We start from the raw sequence: 23471 nt of genomic DNA, 5'->3' as shown, positions 1-23471 counted from the left end.
AACAAAAGCCAAAAACCTACCTTTATAACCCAGATTTGGTGATTTCGTACCTCTTTAACATAAACTGTTGCATCTTACTCTCCCTCACATATGGTGATTTCATCTCGCTCCCACCCGAAGACCGTCAGGCCCCTATAAAAGTCGAGCAGCAAGGCCCGGCGCTCAGTCGGTTTATTAAGTAAAAAGTGCTACAGGTAGCTTTGTTACGTAAAAGTGACCACCCACCTGAAAAAATGAAAGCTTTTATTGTCCTCGCGCTTTTGTCTGTGGTGGTTGTTTTCGGCGCCGAAGAAAAGGAGAAAGAAAAAGCTGCTGTAGACACAGACCGGCCCAAGACCTTTAAGAGGTTGATTCCTGCTGATGTTCTTAGAGGTTTGTATTTAGTTGTCCAATTATATAAATTGAGTTTGGGATCGAAATCTTAAGTTAAGTCCTTAGTAGTTTTTATATCTTTCATTTCTATGAATTTTTTTTTGGATTGTATCTATGAGAGCGAGTATGCTGGAGTAGACTGGAACCCTTTGTTTCGTCTTATGGCCTCTCATGATGATCTGACCAAAAATATAATTTTTAGTGAAAAATACTGTACTCGTATTTGAATGTTTTACTATTTTAATCCATTGATTAACCAGAGTTAAAACCCGGTTTCAAACTCGGAAAGCCCGAATACTCTTAATTTTCTATACTCTCGCGCCCTCATAAAAAGTTTTAATGTTCAATGTAATGCTACGGTATTCATTAGTTTAACCAAATTTTTTTTTTAATAATATTATTAATCAAAATATTTCATTTAAATTCAGAATTTGCAAGCCTTTACCCTTATGGTTAGCTATAGAAGCTTAAATTGTTGCTCGGCCATTTTTTTGAAGTTATTAAAATCGATTATTGTTACTTTTAAAATATAAAAAATTAAATTACCTTTATGAAAAAAGAGAACTACTAGAGGCAGAAAATTTACAGGATACTGAGAGTTTCTGAGCTAAAACCGGCTTAGCCTAGACTACTCAAAATTTATTTTAACAAAAGTTTTTAAACCAGGTAGTAAGTTTTGATCGAGTTTGTTGTGGGATTTGGGTTAAAAAATTTAATTAAACGAAATTGAGGCAAAATATATACTACCTGTAATTGAAAATTAACATATATAATTCAAGGAATTGCTGGAATTAATTATAAATCTAGATTCCTAAAAATCAATCTTTTTGTCAATATCTTTATTGCGGAATTAATTTCAACATACAATATGTAAATAATTAAGTAGAGTTAAAGAAAGTGAAAAATACGAGTAATCTTACTTACATTATAATTCTTCACTAATATAATATCCAAACATAAATGTCAAGAATATTTTGTACTCCTAAATAAAAAATCAAATTTAATCAACATTTTAAAATCTTCCAACAAATACTAAAATAGCTGCAAATGCATATTTGAGTTGTTTTTTGATAAGCTCAATTCAATTTTTATTTTTTATTTATGGATACGAAGATCTAACTACTGAATTTTTTAAGTAATTAAGATCAATTTAAAGCAATAAAATTGAAGTTAAATTATATTTTTTAATAAATTTGAAGCGCAATCATTTAATCTTTTCAATACAAAATGCACTAATCAAATTATTGTCTAAGAGAAAAAACCAAAAAATGTTTGAAGGTCTTAGCCAAATGCATATAGGGTTATAATGCGTTGAATTTATATTTCTCAAAATTTTTTAGATTTTGCAATAGAAAATTGAATTTTTAATAATGTACTGGAAGATTATGTAATTGGAATTTTCGTATTTTACAAATTTCAGTATTTGGAATTTTTTCATGTTTTATTTTCTTCAAATTTTGGCTTTGCATTGTCGCAGAACTAAATAATATTTAATTTTGTTCTATTAAAAATGTTTATTAGTAAGAAATTGTGAAAATGGCAATAAAAATCTTGGTATTGATAAAACTTAAAAAATGGCTGGTTCCCGAATATATGAAAATAATTACAAATACAGAAAACTATCCTAAAAAAATCCTCCTTTCGGCTTCAAGATAAAAAATCAACATTCCCAAATTTTAAACGAATACTACTCCGTATTTGTTGGAGGAATTTATATACAATTTTAATTTGAATTTCTTCCAGTGGTAATTTAATGTGTGTCTTTTTATAATAGCATATAAGTTTAAAAAATAATACCAATATCGATTAAAGAAAAATATGAAAAACACATATTCATGCATGAAAAATTCATACTGCTAAATGGCTTTTTTTATTAAATTTTTTGAAAAACTTTTCTTTTTGAAGGAATGAAACACGCATATAAATTGTTTTTTTAACAAGTTTAATTTAAAGTCTACTTCCCATTTATCCGCAACATTATACAAAATTTCCAAAATTGGATTTTTGTCATTTTATATATATTTTTTTAGATTGCCGTCAAAATCTATAGTTATATTCCAAAACGTGTTTTTTGGAATATAATTTCATATATCTATTAACAGTATTGCAATTATACGGAAAACTAATTTAGCCATGTTGATAACTACACTTACAAAAGATATGTGAGTGATATTTATTCGCAGGTAAATTTGAAAGGTGATATCAGTGAGTCGAATTTTAAGAGTATCCGAAGCAAAACGATTGACCTTTATTATAGATTCTGATGGAAAAATATATTTTGCAAAATTGTTGGACTGGTCTATTAATGCTCTATATAAATATAAAAATCTATAAATAGAGAAATAAGAACCTTTCACTGATTAATTAACCTCAGTTTGGACGGTGATCCTGATTTTTAATACCTGTTTATTCATCTAATTTTTATTAACTTCAGGTTTTATCGGTTTACATAAAATATTTATATAAATGAGCTCAGAACTAATTTTTTATTATGTTTTACTAATTTTCAAGCAGTATAATGTCCAAAATTTAATTATCAAATTTGAAGAAAATGATATTAAAATCTTTCAGACGAAACTGGGTACGTATGAGATAGCCCCGTATCTGGCCACCATAATTTTTTTTAATCCACAAATTCCAAACGTATATTTTTAAAGTAAAACAGTTTAAAATTGCCTTTATATCTCAATTATCGATGCAAATCTCACTCATGTTCTTTCTACATTCAAATGTTTTATTTTTATAGACACAGAATCCATATGTATTGGAATTTTCGTAATTAATAAATAAAAAAAGAAAACATTAAAAACTAGACACAATTAATTAAAACATTCGATAAATTCTAAAATAGTTTAAAAAGGTAGTCAGATAACATGACTTTAAAGCATGAGATAAAAAAGAGAAATATATAAATTATTTGAATTATTTCTAGTATACTATAATAATTTACGCCTCCACATTTTATAAGATGCATAGGATTTTTAAAGGCTTCTCAGGCATATTGAAAAATATAGATATTAATGATGGTTGGGATGTTTTTCTTTTCAAAGATTCCGCTGTAAATGAAATCCTGAAACGAAAAATGCATTTTATATGACTTGTTAGTATTACTACTGCAAGAGTTATCCCAAGCAGATAAACTATAAGACATAAATCAATTGCAGCATGAAAAAAGGTTTTCAAGCATCAGTGGTGAAAGTAATAGTTAAATAGCATTCTTTAGCAAAATAAGGGCACTCATTTATACGTCCCAAACTCTTTCCAGTTAGAGAATGCAGTGTGACTGTTATCTCTCAATATAACAGCCTGAGTTCTACCAGACAAACATGTTCTGAGCTACTTTAATGCCGGACTTCTGACACCATCATGAGAACCTTAATTTAAAAGTACAATGTGGTTTATGGTGTCGAAAGATTTGCGAATATATATATAAGAACACAACATCTCCTGAAGAGCGATATATTCTTACTAAGCTTTATTAATTTTTCAACTAATCTATTTCATATATCACTATATAACTATCAAAGAATCAGAAATCCTAGTTATAAGTATTACACAAAATTTACCATTATTATTCTAATCAACCTCAACCAATAGTCCTATTATAAATCTTAAAGAAACTTTAAAAATCTTTAAGAAAACTCAAAAATATTAATTTTTTGTCGATATATATTGTGCAAACCACAAGCTTTTATTATTTTACCAATTAAAATATTTCTATTAATTGATTAATAGTGATTGATAAGCAAAATATTCAAGTAAGTTTCTTTTATATTATTGCTCAGGAATATTATTTCCTTTTCTAATAAAATTTGCAATATTGGCCAATCTGATAATAATATTCATAATTTTTTCTATAAAAATACAAAAAACTCTGAACGCTTAAATGTGAACAATAATTGTGAATCCTTTTATATCATTCACGATCTGAAAAACGGAGCAAAAATATGATATGAAATCCATAAAGATGAAAGTTCTTTATTGGCGTGATTACATGTAGCGTGTTCGAGATTCTTCGTTTCATAATATTCGTCTGCAACAGTCCCTCTCAACAAAGAAGTGGTTTTCTATTCGAAAGGAGCGGTCAATAATCATCGTTGCAATAATGTGAAACCATATTGTACCACATGATAATTGGTTTTATTTGATTCTATAGATGTAAGTTTTGAATGAATTATTTAATAAATTAATGCATGGAAATTTACAGAACTTTTTATTTTGGCAAAATAATGGCTCACCTTGTGTTTTTTATATTATGAATAAGTAATTCTGTACGAAGGCAAACCTCCATAGCAATAAGGCGTGGTGCTTAACATTAATACTTGTCTGACTGGTCTTGCTTTTGGCTTCGCTGATATAATCAGCTGAAAAGTTGACAAAATTTAGGGCAATGATGTCATGGTAGGTTTATGAATAGAAAACAGTACATTTATTAATCTGTTATAAACAATGAATATATATAAAAATAGATAATATCGTTATTGTCTTAAATTACAACTATTAATCACAGATATTTTTTTGAAGAAAAAAGAAAGTTGTTTCTTGTATTGCGAATAATTTAATTTGAATACGCTTATAGAAATATATTAAAAAGTTCCGAGACTCGATTGAGAAATTTCGCTGAAGATTTCTTTTATTAGTCATGCAGATCATTGTCCTTGCTTTTATAGGCAAACATTTATTATCTAAAACAATTCAACAAATTATTGCTATTATTGTTTTTGTCAACAAAAATCTTTTATTGAATCACATATAAGGAAGTAGGTCAAGGTAGACAAAGTATCCACAATTATTAAAATAATGATTATAGTTGTATAGACACACGCATTGTAGACATAGTGCTATAGAGTTTCGGCTTGTTATAACCTTCCCTTCAATTATTTTTAAAAGAATGGCCAATTATTGTTGACAATAATTAATATTGTAATAGAAAATCTGTCGCGCGCAGAGCCAGGTTTTGTAATCCTTTGTTTCAGGTGGACGACTATGCGCTTATTATTTTTCACACTTTTTTTCTTATATATGTTATTTCGAAATAAATTATTCCAGTTGATACGCAATTCTTTTATTATCGTAGTATTTATTTTTGTATGTTAATTTAGTTTCATAACTCAATCAATCTTAATATTTGTACGAAAGGAAAAAGTTCCTGACAATAGAAATCCAGAACTGATCTTTATGAGGGCGATAAGATTTTCTAGCCTTTGAAAGGTATGCAGTTATCAAAATAGTTGAATTTCCTAACTCAACTATCTTCAAACCATAATTTCTGATTCAGCTTAAAATAGAGGTGTCATCACTTTATAGCTTTCTTAATCTCCACATTCCACAAAGGGTTTTGTAAGTTACCCTTTTATTCCTATTATATTTCAATTAAAGAAACTGGTTAACTAAATGATCTATTAACATAAATATCTCATACTAGTGATCTGTGTTATATGTGCCCTTTCAAAATGTGATTGATGTGACTCGCTGTTTTGTCAAAATATACAAGGTGTTAACAAAGTATGTAGACAAAGTCTAACCATCGAATCCTTGGCCAATTTGAAGACAAAATGATCAAATGTTCATGGGTCCACAACGGCTTTGTTTTTAAGCTAGAGCATATCAGCACTAAAAGAAATGATGATTTTGTTCTAAAGAATTGTAAAAGAATGCAACGTGTTTTATTTTAATTACGTATGCCCTGTGACGAATACCTCATGATATACAGTTGCTTTTAAACCCCCATCGAGCGTAGATAAGGATATTGATATCCAGCATTTTTTGAAAAAAAAGCATGATATCGATTTGTCTTGATTACAATACTTTTAATATTTAAGCATTGTACTTAGCATGTACGTGAAAATATGCTGTCATGTCTGTTTTCTTCTCTGCTCATTCTAAGTCTCCGGAGATTTTTAAGTTTTGGTGATTACTAATTATCATAATGGTTCATTTCATGAATCAAGAAATGATAGATGCATTTCGTTTACGTAATGGCTTTGGGTAACCCTCGACAAGCACGACGGTTGTATGAGAACATCCGCGGTCTAATGTACAAACTTTCATCAACATTTGCGCTCGACTTTGTAAAACAAGCAGTTCAAGACATCCATACATGTTGTAGGAAGTCCCGCAAGTGTAAACACCATCCAAAATGAAGAAGCTGCACTTAATGCAATCAAAGATGACCCTACAATAAGTACACGAAAAATTAAATCATGTTACGATATGGAAAATTTTGAAAGATCAGCAACTTTATCCTTATCATATACAACGTGTAGAAGCCCTTTGGCCTCGAGGATTTCCTTGAGTTAATTTTTGCAACTCGTTACGCGAAAAAGGAACATTAAATCAAAGTTTTTTAAGTCAAACACTATTCGCGGATGAAGCATGTTTTTCGCGAATAGCAATAATAAATTTCCATAATAACTATGTATGCTCTAAAGAAAATTCCTATGGATTAATGGAGGAAATATCTCTTGAGGAATGACGTCGCATGTCTGACGGTGCTCCGCCATACTTCAGTGTCGCTGCACGAGAATTCCTAGATAATAATTATCCAAATCAATGGATTGCAAGAGGAGGACCACAGCTACGGCCGCCTAGATCACCCGACATTAATCCTCTTGATTTTTTTTATGGGGATATTTAAAATTATTAATATACAAGACTCCTGATCAAAGCGTGGAGGACTTATTAAGAGTCTGAGTATACGAAGTACCCCGGTTATTTTCAGGAGAATTCCTCAGTCAATGTTTAAGAGACTAAACGCCTGTATTGAAGGGGATAAATTTGAACATTTATTGTAATAAAAACTATTTTATATTTTCTATTATTGTCGTTCAGCCACTTGTAAAATATGTAATATCGATGATAGGTTATACCAACTGTTCAATAAAAACGTTTTATTATTCTGGACGTATTTGTAAGATTACTTGAATTTTTTTAGTAATAGTGTTTGTGCTCAAAAACAAAGCCGTTAGTGACCCATGTTCATATGATAATTTGTCTTCAAATTTACCAAGGATTTGATGGTTAAAGCCTGTCTACATATTTTAATAACCCATGGCATAAGGAGTTATAGGGCTTTCTAAAATTTTATAATTTTAGTCACGGTAAATATAAAAACCTAGATATTAACTATATTGAGGTTCTATAGTCCAAGTCAGGAGTCATTCTTGCTATTTGTCTTCCTCGTACCCTCATTCCTTGTAGCTCAGCCAATATTTTCTACCATTGCCATTGTCAAAGTCATGGTAGACGCAGAAGCTGAGATATTGAGAGTCTAAACGCTGGACTATTTTGTAGATGTTAAATAAGAAACTCTAAAAGCCATTTAATCTAATTCTTTTTTGGCAAAATAGATAGCAGTATAACTAAAAGTTTTATTTTTAGATTGACTTTACTACTTTCTCTTTACTTAAGAAAAAGATATACCGCCAGCCTAAAAAAATTGCAGCAAAAAAATTAGCTTTATCAAACTCAGATAGATAGGATAGACTATGAAATATATATTATTTTTAATATGCAAAAAGAAGGAAACTATTACCAACCTAAACATATACGCTTATGATTTAAATGTAGGATACCCTGTCTAGTAGGACATACTCATTAGATTTAATTTAGACTTGTTAAGAAGTAACAGAATATATATCTCGCGGAAAATAATCACCGATTACGTAAAGTACTTCCTCTATATGGCAAGTTTCGCACACGAGGTCGTAATTACTGAGTAAATAAAGACACTTAAGGAGTAATGGCTTTAGAACAATCAAAGATTTGTTACACTTGAGATGTTTATATAACGCTGATGTAGTATAGAGTAAAAAGTATAAATACTTTTCCGATATGCAATTGAATTCCAACAAGTAATTAAGTTTAAATGAGAGCAGGACTAGGTTAACCTTTGTTAATTATCAAAATAAATAACTGTTTTTCATGGTAATTCGTACTATACAGGGTGTTTAGTTTAATATGATGTACATATGGATATTGGAAACCGCTAAAGATACAGGGTGGCCAAATAAGAAAAAAGTTGCGCAATAAAGTGCCTATAAATAATATGTCATTTAGTTTTTTGGAATAGTAAGCGGAATAGCAACGGTTAATTAACGAAAAAAAGGAAAAATTTCATTGATTAAAAAGGATACAATAATGACATTTTCAGGATGAAGGTTAAAAATGAGCAAGAATTTGAAAATAAAAGAAAAAATAATTTAATAAGAGGATTAGGATGTATACTACTAGAAGGAACTAGAATGAACTAGAAGGAAATTTAAAAATTAAGTTCAACACTGTAAAGAGACTGCTGGCACAAGTTCTGTAGAGATATGCAATCTCTATCATTCTCTTAAAGAGAGTTATTGAGGGCAGAATTGGAATTGGTGTTATTTATTAAATTGAATTGAATTGACGAAACAGTGGGCTGCCAAGGCAGTTGTGCATATAGGTCTCCTGATGGACCCGTCATGCCCTACCGGGGGTTACCAGAGCCCAACGGCCTTAGAGAAACCGATAAGGCTCTCTGGTCTAAAGGACTTAAAGTCGCTCGGTACACTGAAAGTGTTACCCAAGTATTTGAACCTGGCGTGCGTGAGTGCTGGGCACTCCCCGACTACATGGTCAACGGTTTCATCCTCCTCACAGCACCATCGACATTCCGAGTTGTCCGCAATACCGATAGTATGGAGATGGCTTCTTAAGTGCCAGTGTCCGGTTAAAAGACCTGTCAGTAGCCGAATTTCGCGTCTTTTTAGGCGTAGTAGATTTTTGGTGAGACAGGCAGAGGGCCCACCTATGTGCGCTTTGGCCTGTCTCATACCAGGGGACTCAGTCCATCTTCGGTGGGTCCACTTGTCCAGCAGACCCTTCATTGACGCGACCGCAACGCATTTGGCGATACCAACTATGGGTTCCGGCCCCATCGACACATTCGCGGATCCCAGTCTGGCAAGAGAGTCTGCTTCCTCATTACCTGCATGGCCTGCGTGGCCAGGTATCCAACCTGTGTTATTTATTATTTGGTTTTTATGTGCCATTAGCATAGAGAGATATGGTCTTTGTCCCAAAACCGGGCAAGGAAGATTACCGCCAACCAAAGTCCTTTAGGGCAATAAACCTGATTTCGTTTCTAATGAAGACTATAGAAAGGTTTATAGATAGGTATACAACAGAGAAGATTCTAACAGAATCGCCACTACATAGAAATTACCATGCCTACATAAAATGGAAGTCGATGGAAGCGGCACTTCACTGTGTAGTGAGTAAGGCTGAAAAAGCTATAAAGAATAAAGAATAATTTTTCTTTGGTTTTCAAATTTTTATTTGACATAGAAGGAGCATTTGATAAGGCGAAAACATATACCAGGTAAAATGGCGCTGAAAGACCGGAAGATCAGTGTCACACTAGGAGATTGACATGTCATGACCAGGGTGAAAGGTGACTGCCCACGAGGCAGCATGTCTAGTTTTAGAAATTCTAATAACAAAAACATCTCCTTGATTCCAAGCGTCTTACAGATCTTCTGCAACAATCTGGATTCAAAATTTCGGCCTTGGTCTGAAATCGGCAGATTTATTTCTTTATTAAAGCGTCAGCAATAATAGAAGCTTCCTGGTTTGGTAGAGGGAAGGTCTCAACGATGTATTCCTTGCTTCTGATTCAGGAAACGGACCAGCAACGTCAATAGCAATCTAAAATAGCATATCAAAAAAATTTTTGTAGGAACTACACTAATAAACAACAAGAGTTTGTCACTTGTGAAAATCGCATGGTCGGTTATGTGAATGAACTAGAGGACAAATGAACTAGAGGACAAGCCGCTTTAGTTTTTACAAAATTATAGAGGTTCCAATTAGAAGTCGTGACTAAATGTGCTCAGCACAAGGTCAATAAAAAAAAGAGTTTCTGAATTAACAAGGACGCATGAATAACGTGGAAACTTTAGGAATTCCTAAAAAAAGGGAGACAATGTCTTTATGTTATTAAAAATGTTACCTCTATATTAAATATCTCTGTAAATGATAATAATATGGTAACAGGTCAGATCAGTAGTCCATTTGCAACTGAAGACCTTCACCAAATGGCAATAGACATTACAATAACCTTAAATCCAGTCAGAAATCTTATAATTCTTGCAGGAAAGTAAAATTGATATGCTATTATCGATATGTACATTCCAAAAGGTTATGTAAACAAATTGAAATATCCAGTATGGTTTTTTAAGAAATTTGATTAAAATGATCAAAAAAAAAAGAAAAAACTTATAAAAAATGAAAAACATACAAACACTTAAATGATATATAATAAGATAGAAGAATAATTTTTACCATTTAAGAAACAATTAAAAGTATCAAAAGTGATTATAAACAGTACATTGATACAACTGAGAATAATATCATAACAGACACAAAAAAAATTAGGTCTTTCGTTAATAATAAAAAAATTGTTAATCGATAACTAGCAAAATGGCTTATAAAAGCCAAGAAGCTACAATCATGAAATATGTGAGCTTTTTTCTTAACATTTTCATAGTGCATTTGAAAAAAATATAAACACTTCCAAATAAAACAATAATTTAATCCTCTAATAGTTTCACCATATTAAGTATTTCAGAAATCAGCATAATAAAGGCTTTATCCCAACTAGACCGAAGTAAAGGAGTTGGCCCAAGCTTTAGTCAACCTTTTCTTATCATATACATGTATAATAAATGAATTTTGACAGGAACCTATCCTAAACTGTGGAAAATTGCTTAAATTATTCCAGTACATAAATCTGGTGAAAAAATCATCAAATATTTGTAATTACAGACCCATATCACTGCTAAGTCACTTTGGTAAAATTTTTGATGTACTTATTTTCAAGCAACTTTTCTTTGATATGAAACTTACAACCGATCAAAATTAACATGGCTGTTTCAGAGGCCGCTCGGTTCTTACTAATATGGTGTTGTACATTCAAAAGATTAAAGAGGCTGTGGAAAGACGTCTTGAGGTTTGTGCTGTATAGACTGATTTTTCCAAAGCGTTTGATAAGGTTCATCATTCGACTTTGCTTACTAAAATTAAGAATTTTGGTGTGCATGGATCACTCTTCAGACTTTTAAAAAGCTATCTTAAGGAAATAACTCAATTTGTGGTAATTAATGGCACAAGATCTAAAGATGCGGACGTTACATTAGGAGTACCTTAAAGCTCACACCTGGGCCCTTACTCTTTAATATTTTTCTAAATGACGTGAGTCAGTGCTTTTCATATACTTTATATGCAGACGATTTGAAAGTATTTATTATTCTTCGTAAAAGTTCGGATTTTGTTAAGTTGCATAACGACTTAAATACATTTTCTGAGTATTGCAATAATATTAACCTAGATTAATGCTAATAATAGTATAATATTTTTAAGAAAAATTATTAAGACCCTTTATGACCTGCAAGTCTTGGACTCTAAACTTAAATGTGTTGATGCTATCAAAGATCTAGGTGTAACCCTTGATAGCAAATTAACGTTTGAACAGCACCTACAAATAATTTGTCTAAGAGCTATAAAAAACTTGGGATTTATTATGCGAGCTACAAAGGGTTTTTCTAAAGCTTCTTTGGTCCTAACATTGTATAATTCCTTAGTAAGACCCATATTAGAGTATGCCACTGTTATTTGGACTCCTTTTTATCAAATAGCTATAACACAGAATGATAGAGTCTATACAAAGAAAGTTCATAAATTTTCTTAATTATGGTTTTAATAGACCAAGACTTTTTTATACATACAATGATAATTTGAAGTTTTATAATATACGATCACTCGAAAATAGAAAACTACTTTGATTTAATGTTTATCTACAAAATTGTAAATAATTTCCTTGATTCTGATTTCGGTCTAAAACATATTCACTTAAATGCCAACTCTTACACCTTACGTTCAAGGCTAACCAAGTTAAACATCCTCTGACTTTTTGACTTTTTTATCGCGCTCCTTAAAATATTTCTTCCTACATTTAATTAAATGTGAATACAGCTACTTGCTTAACCTAATGAAGCCAGCAAATAGTCAGTCATCTAGAAGTGTAATAAAAACTTACTTCGTGTATATAAATTTAACCTTGCGGTAAAGCGAATCGAATCAAAAATAACCAACCGTAATATATTTTTTTCAGGGTCGTACTCTAATTACTTATTATGTCTTTTAATGCTGTGATATTAAGACAACTTTTTTAAAACCAGCAGTACACCTAATAACTAAAACAAAAAACTACAAAGAACTGCTTTCAATAGGAAGTCCGTGTTTTAATTTTCATTCATGCATGATTCATCCGGCTACAACTGACAGATCCATTGTGGTAATTCGACCAGCCGTAAATATTCCATTAAATTGTAAAAAACTCAATTCTTTTTTGTAGGGTTCGTCATATTGGTCATAGTATACTACACATGGGTCAAGGGATTTATATTCGCGGTTGGGTGCATTACCATGAAATTTATTTTTTTTAAATAAATTAGTTAATCTCAAATAAGTGATTCATCTAATAGAAATATTATAATTAAAATGTATTAATTTTTTATTAGATTTTCCTGGAATGTGCTTTGCTTCAACCAAATGTGCCACAGTAGAACCTGGCAAGACCTGGGAATTATTCCCCTTCTGTGGACGTTCCACCTGTGTGGTATCTGAAGATAAACCACCAAGACTTTTGGAATTGGTTGAAGACTGTGGACCTCTTCCTCTTGCCAATGACAAGTGCAAACTTGACGAAGGTAAGTTGATACAATTTCATTATGTGTCAAATTTAAGTCAGAATTAACTGAATGATCACTATTAAGGAATAAGAGAAATGTGGTCAAAGAGCACTAGCAGCTGTACACTTGTAGCTGATTTTATCTAACTACTACTCAATCTATATTAACACGGTGCTAATAATATTAACGGCATGTGGATTAATATGGCTTGGAAAAGAAAAGTATGCCACCAACATCATCCTTTTGGTGACGTTATGGAAATATCTGTATTAAACTCATACCTTGGTATCCACTTTATTACCATTCAATACTTTCGCATTATTCATCTTTACAATATTCTTTAAATTCTGGAAAACTGATCAAAACTTAACGTTTATTGCTCTTTGGCCTAATTTTCTTAATTTTATGTTATTTTACCAGTTATATTATTATTAAGATTAACCATTTTTGTTTAAATTCTGGACTTAGTTTTTATTTTATTAAAGGTTGGTGTGCTGCTTTTCAAATACAAACAAACTATTTTTTCCAGTTAAATGAAAAAGACTTTCGTATTTTAAGGAACAAAAAGTATTTAAGTCAAAGTACTTTCGATCAACATTCAATAATAATCAAACAATTAGTTAAACAAAGGAGACCACGAATAATAGTTTCAAGTTTCTTTTCAAGAAGATTCTAGTTCGTTTATTTCTAAGGAAGTCTATATTTGTATGTTCAAATTTTCTTAATTTTATATTCTTCATAATTTAAATTGTATTTTACTTTTACTTGACGTTTTCAAAGATGTGTTTCAATTCAGTGTTTTTTTTTCCGATCACTTTTTCATCCTTTTTTTATTTCTGTGTGTTTCAGTTTTTATTGCTTGTAGTAAAATATTATCGTTGTAAGCTAATTTTTATGGCTACTTTGTTTTTTTGAGTGATTTTTGTCATATTTGTTTCTTTATCTGTGTCAATTCTTGAAGATTCAAGCTAATAAGACTCAGCTCATCACAAAGACGTTTAGGCTTAGAGTAGATAAATGGTAGTAAACGCCATTTATCTGTTGACACTCATATTGACCAATATCACTTGTAAACAATTTTGATATCTTTAATGAGTTTAATTTATTCATTAGTCAATAAGAAGAGAGATTTTTCTAGGAATCTTGAAATAACAATCTAAAAATGTAGATCATTAGACGTCAAAGCAGTGGATTTTTTTAAATTTGAAAATATAAAGCAGCCTATAATATACGGTATTTTTACAGTAGCAAATTTTAGTTGTTATAATATTTGAAAAACACTGCATATAAAAGCGGTGAAAGTTAGAGTCGTTCTATAATATAAAATTAATACTATTCTGTATTTATTTAATACTTCTATTAGTATTTTACATCTTACTGACAAATTTTCCTTATTTTACATAATAATTGTCACGTCTCACCTTGAAATGTCTGGCAATTACATAATTTTTAATCTAGATTCTAGAAGCATTCTGCATATAATTATCACCCATAATCCTGTATGACGAATCTGGTTTTTTTATTCAATATGTTCGTCTTATTAACATACCTAATTTACACACCTGCTTCAGTACCCCATAAAATCTAGATCCGAAATATCTAAATGAAAATTTGAGTATTTTTTAGCTTGTTTTTGCACTGTTTTTAAATAATTTTTTTTTATAGAAAAAACCAACAAAACTGCACCTTTCCCAGCCTGTTGTCCTGAATTCAAATGCGAAGAAGGAGCCAAACTGGAATATCCCGAAATTCCAACTGTAGCTCCAGTCCCCGAGGACTCCGCCGAAGTCAAGTCTACCACTGCAAAATCAGCTTAAGCGGTTTTTAATAGACAACACTTATTTTCAAACTAATGATTTTGTTGCCTGTAATATAGTTTTTTTATTTTTTTTCCGTGTAGTTTTGTCAAATATGTCAGAAATAAATTTTTTATAATTATATTTATTTAGAGTATATATTTAGCTTAATTGTGATATTACAATAAATTGTTTGTAAATTTATTATTTTAACATAACATTTTTGATAATAAATGAATAATACACATTGATTTTACGTTTTTTTTTGTTTCGTTTGATAGTCTTGAATGGGACTCTTAGAACTTTAATTAAAGTATCCTATAGATTGCAATAATTTCTATAAATAGTTCTATACTTTTTACATCTATCTTAAATTGTTTTTATCATTTCATTAAAATTTATATTTTCCTTTATTTATTATATGTTTTGCAGTTTAATTTTTGTAAATTATATGTTTAATTTTTACACAAATTAGCATATTGGTAGTCTCAATGTAATGGCTATGTTATATTATGTAGATTTGCTGTTCCTTTAAATATAATATACAGGATGATTATGGTGCATTATATTTAATTCAATTTATAATTTTCAAATACAATAATTTACTAGAGGTATAAAACCTTTTTTAATTCTAATTTTACTCGAACTTAAAAATATATAGGAAGTCACAATTTCACAGATATAATTAGATATTTTTAGCGAAGCTCCTAACGGAGTAGAAGAAGGTATCCTTTTGAACGGAGTCAGAGTAAACAATATTTGATACGATACCATGGTGATAGCAGATAGTTTGGAAGCACTGCAAATATAAATGTACCATATGGTGCCATTCAGTCAACAATTTGGTCTTAACACCAACGTAAAGAAAAGGAAACGAATGATCATCAGCAAAAGAGATATAAATGGAGCTCATATGATGACCTATATATTGAAGGAACTCGAATTGAACGTGTTCAACAATATTATTGCTACCTTGGAACCACTTTAAATGAACAATGGGACAGTTTAGTTCTGCTGTTCCATTGCTCATATTTATTCGATAAATGCAGTGTATGTGTTTTCTAACCTTAAAAGCAATTATTAGTTTACCGCGAATTTATTTTATCATTTTTCTTGTGTAAGTGAAATAGATTTGCTATATCGTAAGGAAATACATCTAAATGTAAGTAATATTAATGTCCGGTCATTTCTTCTGATTAATAATAAGGTTAGGTTTGAGATGCTTCGTTTACTAAAATATACGAATGGGGTTGGTTGTTACATCGTCAACGGGGTAATTTGTTACATTGTAACAACCAACCCCGAATTTGTTTCAACTACAATTCTTTGACGTTTTTATCTTGTTTGATAGGCGATAATATGAGAAACTTCAAAAGAAAAATCGAAAGGGGACGTATACCACTAGACACCTTTCGTAGTGCTGTAAAAGAAGTATTGATAAATAAAAGATCTCTTAGGACGGTTGCTGAACAATATGGTGTAAATTTCATGACCCTGCAGAGTTATTGCAAAAAAATTAAAAATAAAGGTAAGTTTACTTTTACAGTTTGTTTAAACACCGTCAGTATGAGATTTTTTTAATTTATAGAGCTAAATGATCCGGATCCTACTGTTGGCTATACAAGGAACCATCAAATTTTATCTGATGCGATGGAAGCTGAGCTAGAGAAGTACTTAATAGAGTGTTCTAAAATGTATTTTGGTCTGTCAACCAAAGAAGTTCGAAGTTTGGGATTTGAATTGGCTATTAAGAACAACGTTGAAGTTCGTCAAGCTTGGCATGAAAACTCAATGGCCTCAGGAGACTGGTTATCTGGATTTCTTAAGCGTCATCCAAAGCTATCTTTGCTGACTCCCGAAGCAACCAGTCTGAGCAGAGCAACGAGCTTCAATGGGGAAAATGTATACAGATTTTTTGATCTATTGGAGGAAGTCATCGATAGGTACAAATTTGAATGCCAAGATATTTACAACTTAGATGAGACGGGGATTACTACGGTCCAAAAACCAGACAGAATAATAGCGAATAAGGGTGTAAAACAAGTGAGGACTGTGACTTCTGCCGAAAGAGGCTTTAGTTAAAATAGCCCTGGCTGTAAGTGCTAGTGGAAATACAGTTCCTCCAATATTTGTTTTCCTTAGAAAAAATTATAAAAGTTATTTTGTTGCAAATGGCCCAAGCGGATGTATTGGAACTGCAAACAAATCAGGCTGGATGATCCAAGAGGACTTCGTCAAATTTCTTGAACATTTCATAAAGGATACAAGGTGTCAACGACCAGTTTTGTTAATCCTAGACAATCACGACTCACATCTTTCAATTAGAGGAATAGATATTTGTAGGCAAAATGGTGTTATAATTTTATCTCTACCTCCACACTGTTTCCATAAACTTCAGCCCTTAGACAGGTCCGTCTATGGCCCACTGAAGAAATATGTTAATAGTTTGTGCGACTCCTGGTTAAGAAACAATCCCGGCAAAACCATGTCAATCTACGACATACCTGGTATTGTGCGTGATGCTCTACCATTAGTAGCGACACCAAAGAATATTCAGTCAGGTTTTCCAGTTGCAGGAATATTTCCATTGAATAGGCACATCTTTAATGATGATGAATTCCTTTCTAGTTCTGTGACTGATCGCCCTGATCCTGTCATTATCCAAGAAAATGATAATAATCCTCCCGGAAATGAAGAAACTGTTATAGAGAAGCCAATAAATAATGTTGAAATCTTCAGAGATGGCTTAAAAACGCCTGACCCTAAGGAATTTAAAGTTGTTGCCGTTTCAAAATCCCCTACTACTTCAAATATCCCGCCGTCTTTTGCCCCTAATTCCAAACCTAACATCCTCCAAATACCAACTAGAGTTGAGTCACCGAAGCCTGGTTCTTCACATTATATATCGCCGAAGCCGGTTATTCACGTGATATATCGCCGAGGCCTGATTGTCCACAGGTTACCAACAGTAATACGCTCTATTTTAGCCCTTCAGATATACGTCCATTTCCAAAAGCTGGAATTCGTAAAACTAATTTCAGAGGTCGTAAACGGCTCAAAGCCGCTATCCTAACCGATACTCCGAACAAAACAGAACTTGAATTGGAACAAGAAAAACGAAATGCCAGAAAAAAGAAACAAGAGTTAAAAATTATCAGAGTTAAGAAGAATCTTACAGGAAACACAAAAGGATAACAAATAAAAAAGTGTAAAAAACCTGCTGAAGACGAATCGAGTGGTGATGAAGATGACCCCTTTTGCTTGGTTTGCTTTGGACTTTATTCAAAATCAAAGCCGGCTGAAGAATGGATCACATGTACCAAATGTCACCAATGGGCTCATAGTCTCTGTGTAGATGCCGATTTGTTCTTTGTATGTATCAACTGTGACTCAGATGACGATGCTTAATGGTGTAACAACCAACCCGAAGGATATAACAACCATTGTTACATTTGTCATTACTTGTTATAACCATTGACAGTTTATTTTGTGTTTGATATATATTTATTTTGCATTATTTGTTAGTTACAGAGAAGTATAAGCTAAATAAAACTATTATAAGATGTTCATAAAGTTTCAATAAAATAAAATTACAACTATTTTTCTTCAAATTGTAACAACTAACCCCGGTAACAAAATGTAACTCATTTCACAAAATGAGTGCCACCTTTAAAAGTCACTTTTTTGAAGAATCCTGGATACTCACAAAAACCACCACTAAGATTCTGAAAACATTTAAGATGTGGCTGAGTAAGAGAATGATACTCACACAAACATAAAAATGCTTAGAAGAATGGAAAAAGATCTAGAAGACATGTACACCATTAAAAAAAACTAGAATACATGGGGCATGTCATGAGGAATATCCTGGTTATGAAACGAACTTGAATTAGGAACAGTGCAATAGAACTGTTTCCAGCTGTTACAAAAAAAGTTATAATTGCCGACATGATTGCTATCCGAAACGCATAGGTACCTGAAGAAGAATAATAATCAGATATTATTGTAGAGGAGGTTTAGCTTAAAATGCATACACCAGACTCGTCACGTGAGGTAAAAGCTTATGAAGACTACTATAATGCAAGATCCGGCTTTTCGTAGTACAAATTGGAAAACTTGTGTGATCAGCTCTAGTGCCTTTGGTTTTGGAAGAACAAGATGCAAAATAGAAAAGAACAACTTTATTCCGAGTCAATAAGGTTCAAAGAAAGTTAAGAGGAAGCATTAAATGATAAAAGGATAAAAAAAGAGAAAGAAGAAGAAAGAGCAAAAGTTGTACTTGACCTGATTCACCTGATTCCATAAATGAGTTAGTATCAGCTTTGTATTTTTAATCTTAAATAAATATTGTTTAAATAAAAAAACAGATCAAATGAATATATCCTTAAAAATAACATACTAGAAAAGGTAAATAATATAAAATACTTGGGTTTTTTACTGGATGAAATTCTTAAATGGGATGCACACATTAAAAATATAATAGACAAAATTTTACGTATTATAAGAGCATTTTACAGATTCAATCATGTTTTAAGCCTATCAGCTAAGTATAAAATTTATAATTCTTACCTCCTGCCAGTACTAAGATACATCATCCCAGTGTAGGGCACCTGTAATAGAACTAATTTTCAAAAAATTTAAATCCTACAAAAGAACTAGTACTTAAAAATCTTCCCAATCTTGACTACCTCATGCATACTAATGATATTTATTTATATATTTTAAAATATTAAAAATTCGACCCATTGATTATCATTGCGAGTTAAAGCAGGAAAAACAAATTTTTAAGATTATTCATAAGCTACAAAAGTCCAATCACACTATTGTATATTCAAATGACACACTCATATGACTTAAGTAATAATATTAGGCTAAATAGTGATCGAACTAATTTAGCTTTAAGATCCTATTGATGAAGCTTTACAAATATTTAACAATGTGTCTATTGATATTAAAAAGAGCAACCATTTATCACAAATTTAATACAAAACTTTAGTCGATAACATCTAACTAGCATTTCATTTAATAACCACACTTGTTTGCGTATAGATATGTAAATCAAACTCTGGTTCAAATGCCACTGGATAAGTATTATTTGGAGGTTCATTTAGTTAAGCCTTAAAAAATAGCGTAAACTTTATTAATTGTATATCTGTAATGTCTATAATCTATAATGGCTTGCATCGTGTATGTTCGATGTATACAGATTGGCGAATGGATCACTACACATATAAAGTTCCTAAAACAGGCGAGATGTCGACTTTGCGTCTGACGTCGGTTGAGGCAGGAAGAACTTGGTTAACTTGGGTTTGTAGCAACTCAATGTATTTATCGGCGTTCAAAGTACCATCAATAAAAAATGGCCCAATAATATGGTCGCCCAAACATTCAACTTTTAAGGGTACTGAGTACGGAACTGGAAACGTCTGTGCTCGTTTTCCTGAGACCAGTAACGAACAATGGAAGGATTGTGTTTACTATGCAATGGAAAAGATGACTTATCTGAAAACAAAATATTTTCTAAGTAATTTTTATTCTCATTTGCTTTTTCTATCATTGGTTTCACAAAATGCCATTCTTCGCCACTAGTCTTCAGGAAACACCTTCTAAGTTTCGGAATATTTAAAACATTTGTATCCATGTTTTTTCCAAATACTCGTCATAGTTTTATGGTGCATATCCAGTTCCTTTTCAACACTTCTGCTTGATCGTGTTGAATCCAAAACTAAAGCACTACAAACCATTTGTTTCCGCCGTCCTTTTAATAGGTGGTTCTTGAGCTTTGATGTAACAATTTCTACATTCTTAGAGACAAAAAGATGTGTTAAAATTTGACACGACACTTAAAATAGTTTTGGTACAAGCAATCGGTCTATTTTCAAAAATTACTGAGATTAAATCCCTGCATTGTACTGCCGAATTGTCTCAATAAAACCATTTAATAAATTGAACTTTTTCAGAGCGGATATAAACAGCCATAATAATAAATATTTAAAAAAATTAAAATTGAGCTTTAAGACTTAATATAGTGCAGCATGCAATCACACAGCAAAATGAGCTCTGCTGATTGTGCCGTGCCGAAAATAGTAAATGAGACGATCGGAATCCGCCGCACAGCTTATCAACCAGTCGTATATTCATCAACCTGTACACGTTACACATTTAGATGGACTCTATTCATATATGTTACATTACATATACTTATATACAACATACATATGTACGATCTACATATAGCCAGGTAGCAAGATGACGTCAAAGCGACTACTTTGCGATCTTTAAAATGACGTTCTTTTACCTTATTTTAATTTCAATTATAATTAAATTTTAATATATTTAAAATTGTACAAGCACTTTTTTTGGTTGTCGTCTTATTTATTCTTGTATTTTAGCGCCCTGAAGATGCAAATATATTTTGGAAACATCGACATGTTTAAATAGGATTGGCCTTTTATTGATCCCAACAATATTACAAACCATACAACCTTATTTGGATCGTTAATTAAAATAACAATAATATTCATTTAGAATTTTAAAGAATTGTATCTTTTTATAGCCCCATGTTTTATATATAATAAATTGCCACTCCAAATTAGAATATAGCCTTTCAATTTAAGGTCCTGTTAAAAAAATATTTTATGTCTAAAAGTTTTTTTTAGTACTGATGAATATAGCCAAAATAACTTTACTGACCTTACAGACATGCACATTAGATTTAAGCTTCTCTTGTAAGTCTGTCTGTGCTTTTGGCCAATACTGTATATCCATTGACTTGTTTGAACTTTTGTATATAACATAAATGTTAAGTATTTTTTATTACCTAATTCTATCAATCTATTTCATTTGTTTTGTAAGTCATTATTTAAAAAAATCAAAATTTTAAAGTAAAATAAAAATAAAATAGAACAGACAATGAAAATTGGATCCAGGATCACCTGTACCATATTTGGTGTACAGCAAATACACACTAAGTCTTTAAATCAAAGCCAATTAACTTTCACTAATCTATAACTATAGTTAAAGCCATCTAGGGACTTTTTAGGAACTAGAAGTAATTTATAGATAATTCCAGATAATTGAAGCCAGTACGCGCTTTTGAAAGAACAACGATTAACTGCCTGGAATAATCAAGCATTGACTGTAACTGCTTGCAGTCAGCAACAAACGACTTCAACTACCTGTTATAAGCAAGAAGTGACTCCAGACAGTTTAAGCGATCTGACGATAGTTACAGGATCACGTGGCCAAAATAAGAAAAGCAATTGGTGGAGCACCATCGCTACCACCGATAACCGGCATTACTGACAACCCGGTTTTGTAATTGTTTGGTGTGGTATTCGTGTTTGTTTCAACTTTCAAGTTTTCTTTGTTCAACCTGCTTACATCCTAATAAATGGCCAAACTGAATCTGATTATTTCATATTTTAAGGGTTGAAATATCGACAGGAATTAGTTTTTTTAATAGCGGGTTTACTTGCTTCTGCCATGTAATCATGGACATGGTGGGCATATATTGTGCAATAAAACTACTTTACTTTTTATGGCTTTTTGCAGTAGCAGTCTATCTTCATAAGCTCCGTTTGGTAAAAAGAATCATCCTTGTCACATTTTATTATTTGATTCAATTTCACTTTTGACAGTTTGAAAAGTTAAGTTAAGAAATTTATTAATTTCTATTAGTATGCCTTACGAACAATATTTAATTTTAAAGATTTGTTATATAAGTGCTACATTGATAAAATTCTACATTGTTTATAAAATAAGGTGATATTTACTTTTATTTTTAAGGTAAACATTTTCTCAATAGGTAATGTCGGCCAGAAATATACACCATTTATCTACATAAAAAGTTTTCTTTTAAACAGCATTTGCAGTGTGTCATCTTGATCTAATCTTGTTTATAGATTTAAAAAAATTATAGGAAAACGTGGCATATTTTATGCGCGCACACTTCCTTGTTTTAAGATTAAAAGTTGTCAGTATTTTTTTAGAATGTTTCCTCCCACTCCTTCTTCCTTCTTTAAGGTTTTCTTGACCAAAGAATATCTGTTTGATTTTGTTGTACTTACAAATGAATAAATAAATAGGTATATATTTGGAATTTAGGTAAAAATGTTTTTTTTAATATTCAATAAGTCCTACTGTAATAATGTAAATATTTGACGTCTTCCAGACGCCTTTTTCAATCCATTGAAGACGTCTTTTAGTCTTTATTTATTACGTCTCATCGACGTCTTTAAGCCTTTATTTAGGACGTCATTTTAGATATGACATTTGTACGTCATTTTAAGGTCATCAAGGACATCAAAATGACTCGTAATATAGACCAAAAAGTATGAAAAACTCCATCTTCATTGGATATAAACGAATGGAAACGAAGTCATTTTGCTGTCTAGGAAATTATGCATATATGGTATATCCAAAACATGTTTCAAGGATATAGTTACCTATATACCTTAGGGATGTTTAATATATATCCTGAAATATTAAAAATAGATTTGTAAATTTTCTAAAGATAGATGAAAAAGATTCATAGAATATAATAAATGTTTATGAAACATCCATAGAATATAACCCTTGG

The 23471-nt window shown here is 31.3% G+C and overlaps 1 protein-coding gene across 1 annotated transcript; it reads left to right on the top strand.

Annotated features, from left to right (window-relative positions):
* The first annotated feature begins 160 nt into the window (after positions 1–160).
* Positions 161–15141, top strand: LOC126740780 (uncharacterized). The gene is made up of 3 exons (XM_050446952.1): positions 161–372; positions 12924–13112; positions 14760–15141. Exons 1-3 carry the CDS (start codon positions 234–236, stop codon positions 14909–14911), a joined length of 480 nt encoding a protein of 159 aa, XP_050302909.1. The 5' UTR covers positions 161–233; the 3' UTR covers positions 14912–15141.
* Positions 15142–23471: the final 8330 nt, after the last annotated feature.

Source organism: Anthonomus grandis, chromosome 9 (assembly GCF_022605725.1).
Source record: "Anthonomus grandis grandis chromosome 9, icAntGran1.3, whole genome shotgun sequence".
NCBI classification, from domain to species: domain Eukaryota; kingdom Metazoa; phylum Arthropoda; class Insecta; order Coleoptera; family Curculionidae; genus Anthonomus; species Anthonomus grandis.
This window is presented reverse-complemented; position numbering and strand designations above follow the sequence as displayed.